The sequence below is a fragment of the Cyprinodon tularosa genome, unplaced genomic scaffold (assembly GCF_016077235.1).
Source record: "Cyprinodon tularosa strain WSP-4 unplaced genomic scaffold, ASM1607723v1 ctg263, whole genome shotgun sequence".
Classification (NCBI taxonomy): domain Eukaryota; kingdom Metazoa; phylum Chordata; class Actinopteri; order Cyprinodontiformes; family Cyprinodontidae; genus Cyprinodon; species Cyprinodon tularosa.
Genome location: NW_024038967.1, coordinates 269,834 through 284,828, shown reverse-complemented (window position 1 = coordinate 284,828; position 14,995 = coordinate 269,834). Strand labels below are relative to the sequence as shown.

Genomic DNA, 14,995 nt, shown 5'->3' with positions numbered 1-14,995 from the left:
GGTCTCTGCAAGCTGCAAAGAAATAGATACAGGTGATCGCCAAAAAAAGACAGTAATAAATTATCATACTTTTTCACAAAAATCGATTGATAATGATCGGTGGCTAAAAGATCAACTAATCACAGGCGTTTCAAGTGGCCGACTGGTCGGCTATCTAAAATTACGCCCCACTTTTTAATACCTCAACAAACGGATGGTTGTGATACACTTTAGTGGGTATCCTGCTGGTATTTGGTGGCTTCTTCTGCCTGGTTGATGGATCGGGAATCAAAACTAGACTTCATTGTCAACACCTTTCTTAAACTGAAATGGCTATCTTTGAATCTTACTCTGGAAGGAACAACCTCTAAACTGAAAGGTTTTCGGTGCAGAATTTGTTCCTTTTGTTAATGATGTTTACAGAATAAAGACAAAGTGGAAACACTGCAAACATTTTGGAAAATCTCAGAAAACTACACAACTTAGAAGTCTAAAAGTGATCCTAGATTTAATAAATATAGAAAATAAAGTGCTTCAGTTCCAGCCTTAACCTGCATAAGGAGCTATCTCCTTTCAATTTGTTGTACCAATGAGAATCTTCTTCTTTTTTTTTTTTCCTTTCCTGGGGACCAAGCAAAGAGCTAAGTGGTGGCAGCAACAAGGGACCCAAATCAGAAAAAAAACTGACCAAAGATTACCTTAGATGTTGTAGAAGCTGAGCTGAAATCCACAAACAGGATTCATACATAAGTCCCTGGTGGATCTAGATGTTGCTGGTGATAATGTAGTCCAGGGTTTTGAGGTTATGCAAAGTCATTTATCTCTTTAGCCCAGGTCTGATGCTTTAGACACTGTCTCTGATTCAAGAGAGGCTCAGTGCCAGAAATTTGCTGTCCATGTCCTGGAGGGTGCTATGTGTGTGATCTGGCAACATCTTTCATTCAAAACATAAGAATTTATTCACAAAGATCATTCAGCTCCTAGCCAGTGAAAGTCAACTAAACTATACTATGTACACGAAGAAAAAGAAATGAAAATGGTTTTAAACCATTATCAACAAAAGGATGCAATGAATTCACAGTTTGTCTTGTTTACAATGCCAATTTGGCATGAGGACAAACAAGCTTCTGACTAACTCAGAGAAATTGAAATATGTTCAAACCAGCTTACACTCCGATCCAAGGATTTCAATTACACATTATTTGCTAAAATAGTATTTATTTAATGATTTGTCTAAATCAGACATCAATAACCATTCATGATGATTGATTTTAGCCTTCTATGATTGTTCCTGAGGGAATAGTTATGATAAGGAAAACTTAGCCTCTCTAACTAGCTTGGCTCATGAAACAATTAGGCTAGCAAACATGAGGAGACTCATTAGAGGACTCTTTGGTCAAATATGTGCAATCAAATATAATGAGCATATCAGAAAACAGATAATGGGTTTTTGGCTAACTAGCAGTTGGGTTAAATCTTAAGTCTTTTTAAGTAAACATGTTCAAGTGCATCAAGTCATGAATCATTGGTGTGAATATCAAGTTTCTGAGTGTTTTATCAATTCAAGTCCAAAGTGATAAAAGTAATGCCTCAAATCTATGTAAATCGAGTACCTCCCTTTGGAACTTCCTAAGGAATAAAATAAATTAATGGTGCATGCTTTTAAAACAAGCAAACAGATACCAATGGAAAGCCAAAGTCACCAAACAGAAATATTTAACCTTCCAATCCAACAGAGAGCAAACAAAGCGACAATGAATCTGCTTTGCAGTCTCGACTGGTGCATTGTGGCGTCATCTGTCTGTTCCCCCCAAGCGTTGTCCAGACAGACAGACCAAACGAATGAACGGTGTAATAACATAAACAGAGACGAGAGACATAGCACTTCATTCAGAAAAGCTATGCTCTATCACAGCTATTTGGGTCAGTCACTGGATGCTTATTGTCTCCTGTCGGGCAAAGTATGCCAGACCCAACTGAGGCTGCTTTTCACAGTGTTATTTTAAAGAAGCCCATCAAAGAGAGTTTATATTTAACACCATTTATAAATGACACTAAAAACAAAAGTAAATTTTTTTGTATTGCATTTATTGAAAGAAAAGCAAAAACTAAATTTCCACAAGTGGTGTATGGACTACTCTATCTAATGGGTTGAAGAAAACTGGTCAAATCCACTTCAGAAGCACTCTGTTGGTTTCCACCACAGAGTGCTAGGAACGCATGGCACAACACCTGGAAGCAAACAATAGTCAGAACCTGAGCTTGTCTTTCCAATTGTAGATTTCATGTTGTGTTTGCTTTGAGAGCAATCCTACATTTTACCTGTATCTGCGAGGACAACCATGGTGTCCAATGACATACTCTTGGGCATAGCAAAACCGTCTGCAGAGTCCTCTGTACCCACAGGTCCAATACTTCATCTCTGGATCATCTCCTGATGGTAGAAATTAAATTAAAACCATCCCTTTCATTAAACACAAATGGTTGATATTATTAATTCATTTCTTTTTTTTTTTAAACAAGGAGTGTTTTTTGGTTTACAGTGAGTGCAGCAAAATGGATGCATCCATTGCTCACCCTCCGCTGCTGCAGGCATCAGGAGAAGAACGAGGAGAACCAAACTCAGTCCCTTCATGTTTGGGAGCCAATTAGCTTTCCGACACTGCTGCTGACACACTGATGCTGCATTTATACAGCATTTCAAACACAGAGGGGAGGAGTCTGTCCAGTCTGTCCAAATAACAACAACAGCATCACTGAAAGACGGCAGTCTGGGGCACGGAGGTCATAACAGTCATGTTACCCAACAAACAAATACAAAGCTAATAAAGTTCATTTCCATTGTCTCACCTGAAACTGTATCAGATTTTGATAACTTACTGCTAGCATTCATTATGTTGTCAAAAAAAGGAACTGAAAAAGGGGGACTTGTGTTGTCATGTACTTACATACAACCCTTTGGCTGGATGAAGGAGTACACCACAGTGAAAACCCCAGCTGATGGTACAGGAGATGATTGTTTAGCTCTACAGTTTGGACCCTGTCTGTTTTTTTCACGTCTGGTGCTCATCCAGGCTTCCCTCCACGTCCGCACAAGGCCGTAGTTCTGCAGTTATTGCTGATGCTGTGAAACCAACAGTCACGCTTCACAAAACATACCCCAGTGACGCAGGGGAGAATTGTTACCTTAACAATAAAAATGTTTGAACACACACACAGGCTCGTAACGCATGCTTTCTGGTGTCTAAATAAAGATGTCTGCCTGATGTTTATCCTGTCCCCTGTCTACATCAGTAAAAGGCCAGATACTGTCTGCACACTAATTCATCTTAAGAAATCAGGATCAGTTTCTACTGCATGAGAAAATAAAGACGGATTAAATAAAAAGTACGGTATAACTAATAACACTCATCCTCCACATTTATAGACTCATACAGTATGCTAAGATTGTGACATAACCATCTAGACACATTTGTTTTGATTATAGTAGCCAATTCTGTCTTCTTATCAAAGCTTTAAATGCCCTGGACCCTTTTTACATTTATGAGATGTAATCCCAGACAGACAGTTAAAGGTCCTCTATGATCATATTCTAGTCAGACCAAGAATAAATACTAAAGCACCTCTTGACTCCTTTAATCATTTATAGTCATAATTTGATTTGATTTGGTTAACTGTGTCCAGCTTTTAACGTATCCATCCATCCATCCATCTTCTTCCGCTTATCTAGGGTCGAGTCACGGGGGTAGCAGCTTCAGTAGGGCGGCCAAGACGTCCCTCTTCCCAGCTACTTGGGCCAGGTCCTCCGGGGGAATCCCAAGGCGCTCCCAGGTCAGCCGAGAAACAAAGTCCCTCCAGGGTGTCCTGGGTCTCCCCCTGGGCCTCCTCCCGGTGGGACGTGCCTGAAACACCTCACCAGTGAGACGTCCAGGAGGCATCCTAACCGGATCCTCTCGGACGACTGAGCTCCTTAGCCTATCTCTAAGGGACACACTATGTATCCGGGATCTCATTCTTTCAGTTATGGCCAAAAGCTCATGACTATAGATGAGAGTAGGAACGTAGATCGACCGGTAAATCGAGAGCTTTGCCTTTTAGCTCAGCTCTCTTTTCACCACAACCAACCGGTACAGCACCCGCTTCACTGTTTTTAGCTTTAAATATCTAAACAACTCAATTTTTAAGATGATTTCTAATATAATGTGTTTTTTTGTGCATTTTACTTTTATCTCTACATATTATTTTAAAATCTTTATTAGGTGTTTCTTTTTTCATGCGTGTATTCATCCTAGCCTATTGATTGTCATTGGCCCCTGTCTACAAGGACAGTAACGTTTGTTAAGGGTGATGTGTTATTATTATTAATGGGGTGGGGGGGTTTAATGATGAATAAATTCTAACATTCCAACATTTTTTTTCTATTTTTAATAATAATAATGATGTTGTAATTATTTATTTATTTATTTATTTTTATTTTTTTATTAACATGGCAATTAAAACTGTCCTTTTGCTGTTGATTTACAAGACTGATTCTCCTGCATCGCTTCACCTTTATGGGGGATGCCTGGGTCATTTGAATCCAACATTATCAGTCTTTTTGCATTTTTATCTTACTATCACTCTGATCTATTCTTCTTTTGTCTCTAAAAGTTTTCTTGTTATTTGACATTCTGTCAAAAATGTTATTAGTCAGTTACTTGAGTGCAGTGAGTTAGTTTATTTATTTATTTTGTTTTTTTGTTCCAAGGGAAGGAGGAGCTTATTAGCTTTCACACGTCTCCTTCTTCTCATTCTTGGGACAGCAGATTCTTTGAAAGCAGTGTTTCATAACATAAGGAAATTACGATTATACGAATCCAAAGAGAGTAAGAGAAATGAGAGCAGGAAGGAGAAACAGGAGAGATGATGAAATAACAAAATTAAGGTTTGGCCACTCAGGTCATAATGATAAATGATTTGTGATAAATAAACATGATACAGCAAGATATCTCGACATTAGAGAAATTGAAACAATAAAAAATAATATTAGAACGGGGGATATGAAATAGAAAAAGATACAATAAACGACACAATAAATAACAATAAATAACAAACTGGACAGGACTCAGAACACTAAGGCTCTGTATATGAAAGGTCAGATCTGAATCTTTGTGCTGAGGACACTGAGGTCTTTTAGAGTGCAGGGGGGCTTCCTAAAGACCTTCATTGACTCTGTTGTGGCATCAGCCATCTTCTATGCTGTCTGTTGGAGCAGTGGCTTATCTAGCTGAGAGAAAGCAGCTGGATAAGCTGATCAGGAAGGCCAGCTCTGTGATTGGATGCCCTCTGGACTCAGTGCATGAGGTGAGAAACAAATCCTAACTAAATTCACATCTGTTGGATATCTCCCACCCCATGCATGAAGCTGTTGCAGAACTGGAGAGCTCCTTCAGTGACAGACTGCTGCACCCTAAATGCACCATGGAGTGTTATCATAGATCCTTCCTCCCAGCAGCTGGAAGACTTTATAACCACCACTGTTCCCAACAACCTAAATAAGTTGTTACATTCATGCTGATTTTGCACAGTTTCTATCTTAGTCAGTTAAATAACATACTGCTTTCATTTTGCACATCTCCGATGTTGCTGCTGTTTTCAAATATCCATGACTGTAAAAATGTTCATAACTTTTGATCACTGCTGCACTTTAAGGAATGGAAATTTCATGAAAGCTGTACAAAACAAAATGTCATTTTGTATTGACTCTGTGTATACAAAACGACAATAAATGTTTTTTGAGTCTAAGCTGTATATTGGTTATTTATTCTACAGGTGCACAGTATTTACATTGTTAAAACATTCGAGAGAAAGTTGGGGACTTTGTTTCCAACTTTGAAAACAAACTTGAAAACAAAGTCCAGTGGATTGACTTTAATTCTCTTTTTTTGGAATGACTATGACCTGAATGACTAAGAACCTTTACCAGCATATTGTTAAAACAATTTACAGTACAGTATTTTATATGTTTGTTTTTTAACTCTTCACTATTATGTTATTCTTATACACTTTTCTAGGGTCCACATTTGTGTGACCGTTTGTTTTATAACCTTTTTGCTGCTGTAACAACAGAATTCCCAACAACAAAGGGATTTTGTATTTTCTTCTATTGTAAATAAATAAATAAAATATTATACATAATTTGTAGAAAGATTCAGAAAGTAACATTATGGACATTTTAATTAAACTTTTTAAACGAACAAATTCCATTAATAGAAGTTGTGGATACAAGAAATTACAAATGACTTTTAAATGAAAGTCATTCTGTACTAGCTCCAGACTGGTAGGTGGTGGTAATGCACGTTTTTCCTTATATTCTCTACGAAGAAGAAGAAAGGGAAATAGCTAACCCCAAACGCGCATGCGTACCATACCCGGCTAGAGAAACGAGCTGGTTTGCGTTTGCTATTATTGCAAGATGGCGGACCTCTTGGGTTCAATCTTAAACTCGATGGAGAAACCTCCAACTGTCGGCGACCAGGAAAGCCGACGAAAGGCTCGAGGTACAAAGTTAACATTTCTGATAAGGACCTACTTTGTGCTCGTATAAGACGGTGAAGTAGTGCGTTCCTCTGATGGCTAGTTATGGTCTTAATCTAAAGGGCAAGTCAACGAAGCTCCTGCTTTCCTTTAAACACACGGATGGGGTTTCATTTTCCAGTGGGCTGTGCTTATCGGAATGTGGCACCACTTCAGAACAACATGCAGCTTAGTAAACAAGACACTGAACTCCTGGCTGCTGCGGCGCTGTAAACAAACACCTTCTTTTGCTTCATGTTTTTCATCAAAAATCAATAAATAACATCTTCAAATTTTCTTTGTTCCCTTTACTCCTCATCTTTATAATGTTGACAGTAGATTTAATAATGACAACACTGTATTTTTTATTAGCACAGGCTAAACTGGCCTTTAGCTTGTGCTGCTAAATGTTCACAAGTCCGGGTGCTGCCGAGGGCCAAAAAAGCCACAATATTACAAATACTTAGGAAATAATTTCTAAATAGACTTAAACTTAGATTTATTTTGTATACACAAGTGTAAACAAAAAGTTCTACACAATTTCATTTTTTAAAGTACAACATTGAAAACAGTAATGCATACATAAAAAATAGTAATATAAACATATGACTGTATATTTACAGTTCTAACATTCATTCAAAAATTATTTATTATAAATATAAAAAGTAAATTAAAAGTAATATTTTAAATAATAGATATTAAAATGGATATATTATCTGCTTAAAAATATATTGAGAGTCGAAATGATTGCATACACATACAATTATGTGCAAAAAGAAATAATTTAGAATGTTTGTTTTTAGATGATTACTTTACACTTTATAGTTTGGCTTCAATTTAAATGTAACTATTCATAAATGTTTTTATTCATAAATTACTCAGTATTTTAAATTGTTTTAGTTTGACTGATCACATAACTTTTGAAGTATTAAAAAAATTAGAGCACTAACTGGACTACATCAGGAAAACATGACAGACAGGAAGCCACAAGAACCTTTTCACCATGAAATTTGTTGTGAAGGGTTAAAAAACTTTTTTAACCAGGTTCTATTTTACAATTCATTCACATACAGAAATTAGACGTTTTCTCTGCTCTGAATCGACTGCACAGGTTTTAAAGCAAGGCAGATTGTGAATGCAGCAGAAATACAGTAAAATTGATGATTACTTAAAAATTAAATAGCCAGGATGGGTGGGCATATAAAAAAATAAATACTATAATGGGACCCCAAGCTCCTAGATCGGGTGGAGATCCGTAAGATTCAACAGTTCATCAGAGGATTTTTACCAGTGAGGGGATTGTTATCGTGCCTTTGCTGAAAACAGTTATTTTGATCCTGTCTAAAGTCTTTACTGAATTAATCTCCATGTAAATACTTTCATCTAAATATACCTCACAAATTAACTTTTTTCTCTAAAGAGCAAGCAGCAAGACTAAAGAAGATGGAAGAATTGGAGAAAAGAAAGAAAGCAGAGTTTAGAAAGAAGGTGAAACTTTAAAGTCAAATAAATCTCATTTCAGAGACACATGTGCTCGCCCCTTAACAGTGTGGTTATTTATCCCCTTAAATCCAGATGGAGAAAGAGGTATCAGATTTCATCCAGGACAGCTCACAGCAAAAGAGGAAATACAACCCTATGGGAAAGATCGAAAGAAGTATCCTGTAGGTACTTTTCTTTTAATTGATTGGAGCAGTTACATCGAAACCCAAACTCATGCCGTCTCTTTGTCTCTATAGGCATGATGTTGCGGAAGTAGCCGGTCTGACCTCGTTTTCCTTCGGGGAGGATGAGGAGAGCCGCTACGTCATGCTGTTTAAAAAGGTATTCAGGTGTTGGATTTTAAAAAGAAATTCTCCAATTGTAGCCTTACGGCTAATGGTGGCGGCTATTGAGCGCTTTGTGTCACAACAGGAGTTTGCTCCGTCAGACGAAGAGTTGGAGGCGTATCGCAAAGGAGAAGAATGGGATCCCAAACTGGCAGAACAGCGACGAAGATTAAAAGTAAGACTTGCCTGTAGTTCTAGATGTTTCTTAATGATGGCTACGAATCAGATGATGTCATCACAAATCAAATGCTCTGTTTCTTGAGGTGGATTCTCATCCCTCTGTTATGATTTGCTTATGGTGAATTATTATTTTCACTTCCCTCATAAGCTGGAGAGGAAAATCTAGAGGTATCGGGGCAGAATCAAGCTTGAACTGTTTATCTGACTTGTAATTAAAACAAAAAAAAGTTCCTCTTTGAGTTGTGAATTTTTGCGTTTAATAAAAAAAAAATGGTACACAGAGGGTATAATGCTGCTGCAGTATCTTAGTAAAGAATTTCCTGATCTGGACTGACCGGTTCAGCCCACCTCTACGCCTAATAAATCCCAAAATGTTGCCTGTATATTACCTTTGATATCATTCTCCCGATCTGTGGAGCATCATCAAGTTCAGCATATATTACTGTGATCTGAAATGAATTAAAACGCGGATGGAAAAAGCCCTTCCAGACTACTATTTTACTATTTTGTTGCGTTCTTTTATGACATGAAAAGAGAACCACGTCTCGCAAACAGTTTGCTTCTACATTGAATGACGCAGACAGTAGTGATGAGTGGGATGTTTCACACATCAGTTACAGTTATTATCAAATAGGGATGAAGCAGATTTAGAAGAAAAACTGTATAATACAGAACTTGTTTCTGGTGGTTTCTATTTTTTTTTTCTGGGATAAAATTAAGATCTTTTGGAAATTATCCCTTATTTTGATCATATTTAAAAAAAAATGTTTTACTTTTAAAGTATTTGCTCACCTGCCTTGACTCACATATGAGCTTAAGTGACATCCCGTTCCTAATCCATAGGGTTCAATATGACGTCGGTCCACCCTTTGCAGCTAGAACAGCTTCAACTCTTCTGGGAAGGCTGTCCACAAGGTTTAGGAGTGTGTTTATGGGAATTTTTGACCATTCTTCCAGAAGCGCATTTGTGAGGTTGCACACTGATGTTGGACGAGAAGGCCTGGCTCTCAGTCTCCGCTCTAATTCATCCCAAAGGTGTTCTATCGGGTTGAGGTCAGGACTCTGTGCAGGCCAGTCAAGTTCATCCACACCAGACTCTGTCATCCATGTCTTTATGGACCTTGCTTTGTGCACTGGTGCACAGTCATGTTGGAAGAGGAAGGGGCCAGCTCCAAACTGTTCCCACAAAGTTGGGAGCATGGAATTGTCCAAAATGTCTTGGGATGCTGAAGCATTCAGAGTTCCTTTCACTGGAACTAAGGGGCCAAGCCCAGCTCCTGAAAAACAACCCCACACCATAATCCCCCCTCCACCAAACTTTACACTTGGCACAATGCAGTCAGACAAGTACCGTTCTCCTGGCAACCGCCAAACCCAGACCCGTCCATCAGATTGCCAGATGGAGAAGCGCGATTCGTCACTCCAGAGAACGCGTCTCCACTGCTCTAGAGTCCAGTGGCGGCGTGCTTTACACCACCGCATCCGACGCTTTGCATTGCACTTGGTGATGTATGGCTTGGATGCAGCTGCTCGCCCATGGAAACCCATTCCATGAAGCTCTCTGCGCACTGTTCTTGAGCTACATGAAGTTTGGAGGTCTGTAGTGATTGACTCTGCAGAAAGTTGGCGACCTCTTCGCACTATGCGCGTCAGCATCCGCTGACCCCGCTCCGTCAGTTTACGTGGCCTACCACTTCGTGGCTGAGTTGCTGTCGTTCCCAAACACTTCCATTTTCTTATAATACAGCTGACAGTTGACTGTGGAATATTTAGGAGCGAGGAAATTTCACGACTGGATTTGTTGCACAGGTGGCATCCTATCACAGTTCCACGCTGGAATTCACTGAGCTCCTGAGAGCGACCCATTCTTTCACAAATGTTTGTAAAAACAGTCTGCATGCCTAGGTGCTTGAATTTATACACCTGTGGCCATGGAAGTGATTGGAACACCTGATTCCAATAATTTGGATGGGTGAGCAAATACTTTTGGCAATATAGTGTATCTAAGGTTACTTTTATGACGGGGTTTTCTCTGCTAAGCCTTGTTCTGTCTGGAGACAGTCTTTTCTTTAAGATTTTCAAATTAGATTTACTAAAACATGTGGAAATAGAATCTTCCTTCAAGATCCTCTTTCTTTGAAAAAATATTGGTTCTTTTGATGTAACTTGAATTCAATGAATTCAGATTATTCTTGTTCAAGGCAATCTTTTCAGAAATCCTCCAATCATGACAGGCGGTGCTCGGTCGGCCCGCCTGCCTGTCTGCCAGTGTTGCATCTTTGTTCCAGGCAGCACTGGTCACCTTCACTGCAGAAATATAATGAAGACTGATTTTTGGTTTGGCAGTTTTCCCGCAACCAAGCAGCAATGCAACATTGTACCGTGTTATCTCTGTTTTTGCTCAACCTTCTGTCTTCCTGAAATGTTTATATAGACTTGCACTTGTCACTGAATTTAAGAATTTATGCACAGGTCGTTGCGCTGTTGAAGATTTTCTTTCTGAGCGAAAACGCATTTTGCTCTTAAACTTGGTGCATGTTTGTTTATGTCATAGTGCCCAAAACAGGGACGAATCATCCGACAACAGAGGGAGGAGGAGATAGTGAGAACAGCAGGAGAGAGAGCATCATAACTGTGATGAAGGGGCTGGCTGTGCCCCCCTCTCTGTAGCTAAGAAGAAGTGGTAGATCAGAGAAGTCCGCCAGGGCAGGAAGAGGCTACAACTCACCGAGGCTAGCTGGGCTATAGAGCATGGTTCCCAACCATTGTCCTCAGGGACCCTTGACCTGCATGTTTTAGATACTTCTCTGTTTCACCTAATTCAAATTAAGGCTCTTCCTCTCCAATCAACTGCTGCAGGATTCTGTTGATCATCCATTCTTTTCTGGTGTGATGCAAGAAGGAAACACCTTAAACCTGTTGGATAGGGGTTCATGAGGAATAGGGTTGGGAACCCCTGCATTTGCGGCTAACTCCAGGGGGTTAAAGGAGCATGGCAGAGAGAATGAATAAGTCAATACCCCTCTCCTACTGGCCAGAAAAACAGTTTAAACCCAGGAACAATCAGCTTTTAGTGGCAGTGGGAGCAGTTCACTGACGCGTCTTCCCAGGTCAAATGACTCGGCAAGCAACCTGCATTAAAATCGCCACAGCTCTGATTGGAATGCAGTGGGAACACCAGAGCCGGGCATACCATCTAAATTAAATATTACCATTGAGGGCAACACATGGACGTCAAAACACCAAGCCAGTCACGTCTGAACTAACAAGCTGAAACAATTCTTTTTACATTCAATAAGCATGGAGCAGCCTTGGTGAGAGAGATTCAGACAGATAAAAGAGCGAAAAAATAAAGATCACTGACCACATCATTGTTTCCTTCCATTTTGCTCTCCATTGTTTACTGTCTGGATTTCTGTCACACTGGTAGCATCATCAACGCTAACCCTAGATGGTGATGGTGTCACCAGACACACAGTTTCGGGGGGGCAGGGACCACGCAGCCTGCCTGCTAGGGGTGAGCTTAGGTTTTTTTTTTTTTTTGCCAGTGGGAAGGGGAACAAATGCCGATTGTTAGCGGGTCGACCCATGTTTGAAAAAACACGCTATTTTAAGTGGGAAAGAGGCTTTAGTGTTGGGTTCATGAGGCGTAGACCATTGGCAAACCGTATGGATACTGTGTCACTGATTACTGACACCTGCTGGACATTTAAAATAACTACAAGCAGCCTGTTGGACTAAACTGACACTAATTTGATGACAGATAGTAGGATTTAAGCCATTGTTGGCTATAATTTATCATTTCATATCTATCGTTTAAATTGAAAAGATGTTTTATATTTTAAGATGTAATCCATAAATGTTATTTTATAACAGAAAAATGAAAGTGAACATTTGAATAAGGACTGAACTAGGATTTATTAGTTTAAAATGACTACATTAGGAACAGCAAACTAGGAGTCAATTTGAATTCAGATAAGTTGAGTAATAACTCAAAAGAAAACGAAAACAAATATGAGATCAAAATGGTCCCACTTGCCTGAAACCTTTCTTTTGCCTCGGACTGACTTACACACAGTTTAGCGCGTCAGTCGGTCCAAAACAGCTGCTGTATCTGTCACTTGACTTTGTTGAAACGATATGCGCATTGACTCAGGTTTTTGCTGTTAGAACTCGACACATGCGCCGGCGCATCAGTGTTGCTGGACCCATCACTACCATTTGTGACTTTCCTTCCACTGGTCTTAGACATAAAATTGAAATGAGATTCATAAGTTTTTTTGTTTGGTTTTTTAGGAAAGGTGAAAAAGTTTGAGAATTTTTCTTCCTCTGAAATATTTTCCGTATATTTCTCTGGTAAATTTTAACGTCTTCTCCCCTTTTCTCACCACAGGAACAGGCGGCATTAGAAGAGGCGGCGGACGCTCAGACGGAAAAGACTCTAACATGTCCCAACTCCAACTACAGAGACAAGTACAGTCACCTGATTGGCACGTCGGCCGCTAAAGACGCAGCTCACACGCTGGAGGCCAACAGGACTTATGGCTGTGGTGAGGATTTATACTGCCAGAATACTTGGTTTGTAAACCTCCTCCTTGTTCATACGGCGTTAACTCTCTGTCCGCAGTGCCCGTGGCCAACAAAAGGGACACGCGCTCCATAGAGGAAGCCATGAATCAAATCCGAGCGAAGAAGCGGCAGAAGCGCGAAGACGAGACAGGGGCAACGAGCAGCAGTTCCTGAGTTTCCACTGTTCCTGTTTTGTGTGTTTGCGTGTGTGTTACCTTGTGTGCATGGTCTGATCCATCTGTTGATGCAGTTTCCTGTGTTTCAGATATTTTAAAGTATAAATTGTGGACTGGCGGGCGTCTGATCTGTATGAACAGGACTGTGAGCTGAAGCTGGCTCTGTTAAGGACGTCCGGTTTCTGATTATTATTGAGTACCTAACATCAGGTTGTCATATTCTGCCACCTGTCAGATTTCAGCTGCCATAACAGTATAGCTAAATTATTTACAGTTTTAGCATTCAAAATTAACCTTTGTAGTTTTTAAAAGAGCTGTTTTTTGGTTAGGTGTCATCCTGATGCATATTTACAATTGCTAAAAGGTTTTAATATTAAGATTTCTGCAGATTTGGCTGCATTTTAAAATGTATCAGCTATAAATCGTTGAAAATGTTTGAATATCTGCCGTACAGTGATACTTCGGAAACAAATCGCTTTCTCTTTATTCCTTTTTTGTTTATTTTTTTTGTCATTTAGTTTTTGAGTGTGAGCCTTTTTCGAAGGTTAAACCTTGCAGATTTGTCCGTAACAGGAGGAAACTGGTTTCGGAAAACTCATTTTAGATTCCTTTTTAAATGTGAGTTTTGCTTTCTTTCTACACACCTGCACTGATTTAAGAGTAAATGTTTTTTTTTTTTTTTTCTCGTTTTTGTTTTTCCATTTTAAGTCATTGAAAAGGTGGCATATCACCGTTCACCTATTCAACGTCATAGTCAGACTTTGAACCAAGGAGGAATAACTTGGTCTCATGATGTCTTTTTAAAAAGGATACATTTGTTTTATTTTCTGTGTGGTAATAAATGCTGCTTAGTATCAAGACTTTGTGTTCATTTTACTCCTGAATGCACTGGCTTTTTTTTTTTTAGCCCAGCATGCTTTATAACTACAGTAGTCAAAATGTGTTTTTTATTATCTATTAAGTGATTAACATGAATCCTTTATTATACCTGAACAGTTTACAAGCATATTTTCCTTTAGTAAAACAACTCACTCGTCCTTGAATTCTCTGAAAGTGTTTGAATTTAAATAACTTAGTTCAAGGCCTTGAAAGTTGTTTTTTTTTTATTCCTTAAAATCATGCCTGTCATTATTTAAAAAAAAAAAGAAGTTTTCCATGTTTAATACATGAAGACAAATAGTACCAACACCCAAAAAAATTAATGTCAGATCAGTTTATTTATATAGCGCCAATTCACAACACGTCATCTCAAGGCACTTTACGGTTCACCAGATGATAGAGTCAAATTGATTTTCTATCTAAGGAAAACCAGTTGATTGTATTGACTCAAAGGCAACCCTTCACACTATACATGCTTGTAGCGACGGTGGAGAGGAAAAACTCCCTTTTAACAAAAAGAAACCTCCAGCAGAACCAGGCTCAGTGTGAGCGTCCATCTGCCGAGGCCGACTGGGGTTCAAGGAGACAGAAACAGAGATGCAAAAGGCAACTATAAAAGGCAGCCCCATCCAGGGAATACACAGCCAGGCAGACGAGCTCTGAGCCAGCTCCCATGTCAGAGGATGGAGAGAGCAAATCCAGATTTAACTAACAGATTCTGCAATGGGAGAATAGAGATAGAATGAAGCAGAATTGTGAAAAAGGGGTCCCTATGTCTTCCAGAAGTCTAAGCCTATAGCAGCATAACTATAGAGATGCTCAGGATAA

At 39.2% G+C, this 14,995-nt stretch overlaps 2 protein-coding genes across 2 annotated transcripts; one reads left to right on the top strand and one right to left on the bottom strand.

Annotated features, from left to right (window-relative positions):
- Nucleotides 1-2,046: 2,046 nt before the first annotated feature.
- On the bottom strand, nucleotides 2,047-3,103 carry defbl2 (defensin, beta-like 2). Its single transcript, XM_038289140.1, has 4 exons — nucleotides 2,928-3,103; nucleotides 2,557-2,709; nucleotides 2,302-2,413; nucleotides 2,047-2,211 (listed from the first exon to the last, which is right to left on the bottom strand). Exons 2-4 carry the CDS (start codon nucleotides 2,612-2,614, stop codon nucleotides 2,190-2,192), a joined length of 192 nt encoding a protein of 63 aa, XP_038145068.1. The 5' UTR covers nucleotides 2,615-2,709; nucleotides 2,928-3,103; the 3' UTR covers nucleotides 2,047-2,189.
- Nucleotides 3,104-6,360: 3,257 nt separating this feature from the next.
- spag7 (sperm associated antigen 7) lies at nucleotides 6,361-14,146 on the top strand. The gene is made up of 7 exons (XM_038289139.1): nucleotides 6,361-6,518; nucleotides 7,955-8,022; nucleotides 8,110-8,198; nucleotides 8,274-8,358; nucleotides 8,449-8,538; nucleotides 12,937-13,093; nucleotides 13,171-14,146. Exons 1-7 carry the CDS (start codon nucleotides 6,434-6,436, stop codon nucleotides 13,284-13,286), a joined length of 690 nt encoding a protein of 229 aa, XP_038145067.1. The 5' UTR covers nucleotides 6,361-6,433; the 3' UTR covers nucleotides 13,287-14,146.
- Nucleotides 14,147-14,995: the final 849 nt, after the last annotated feature.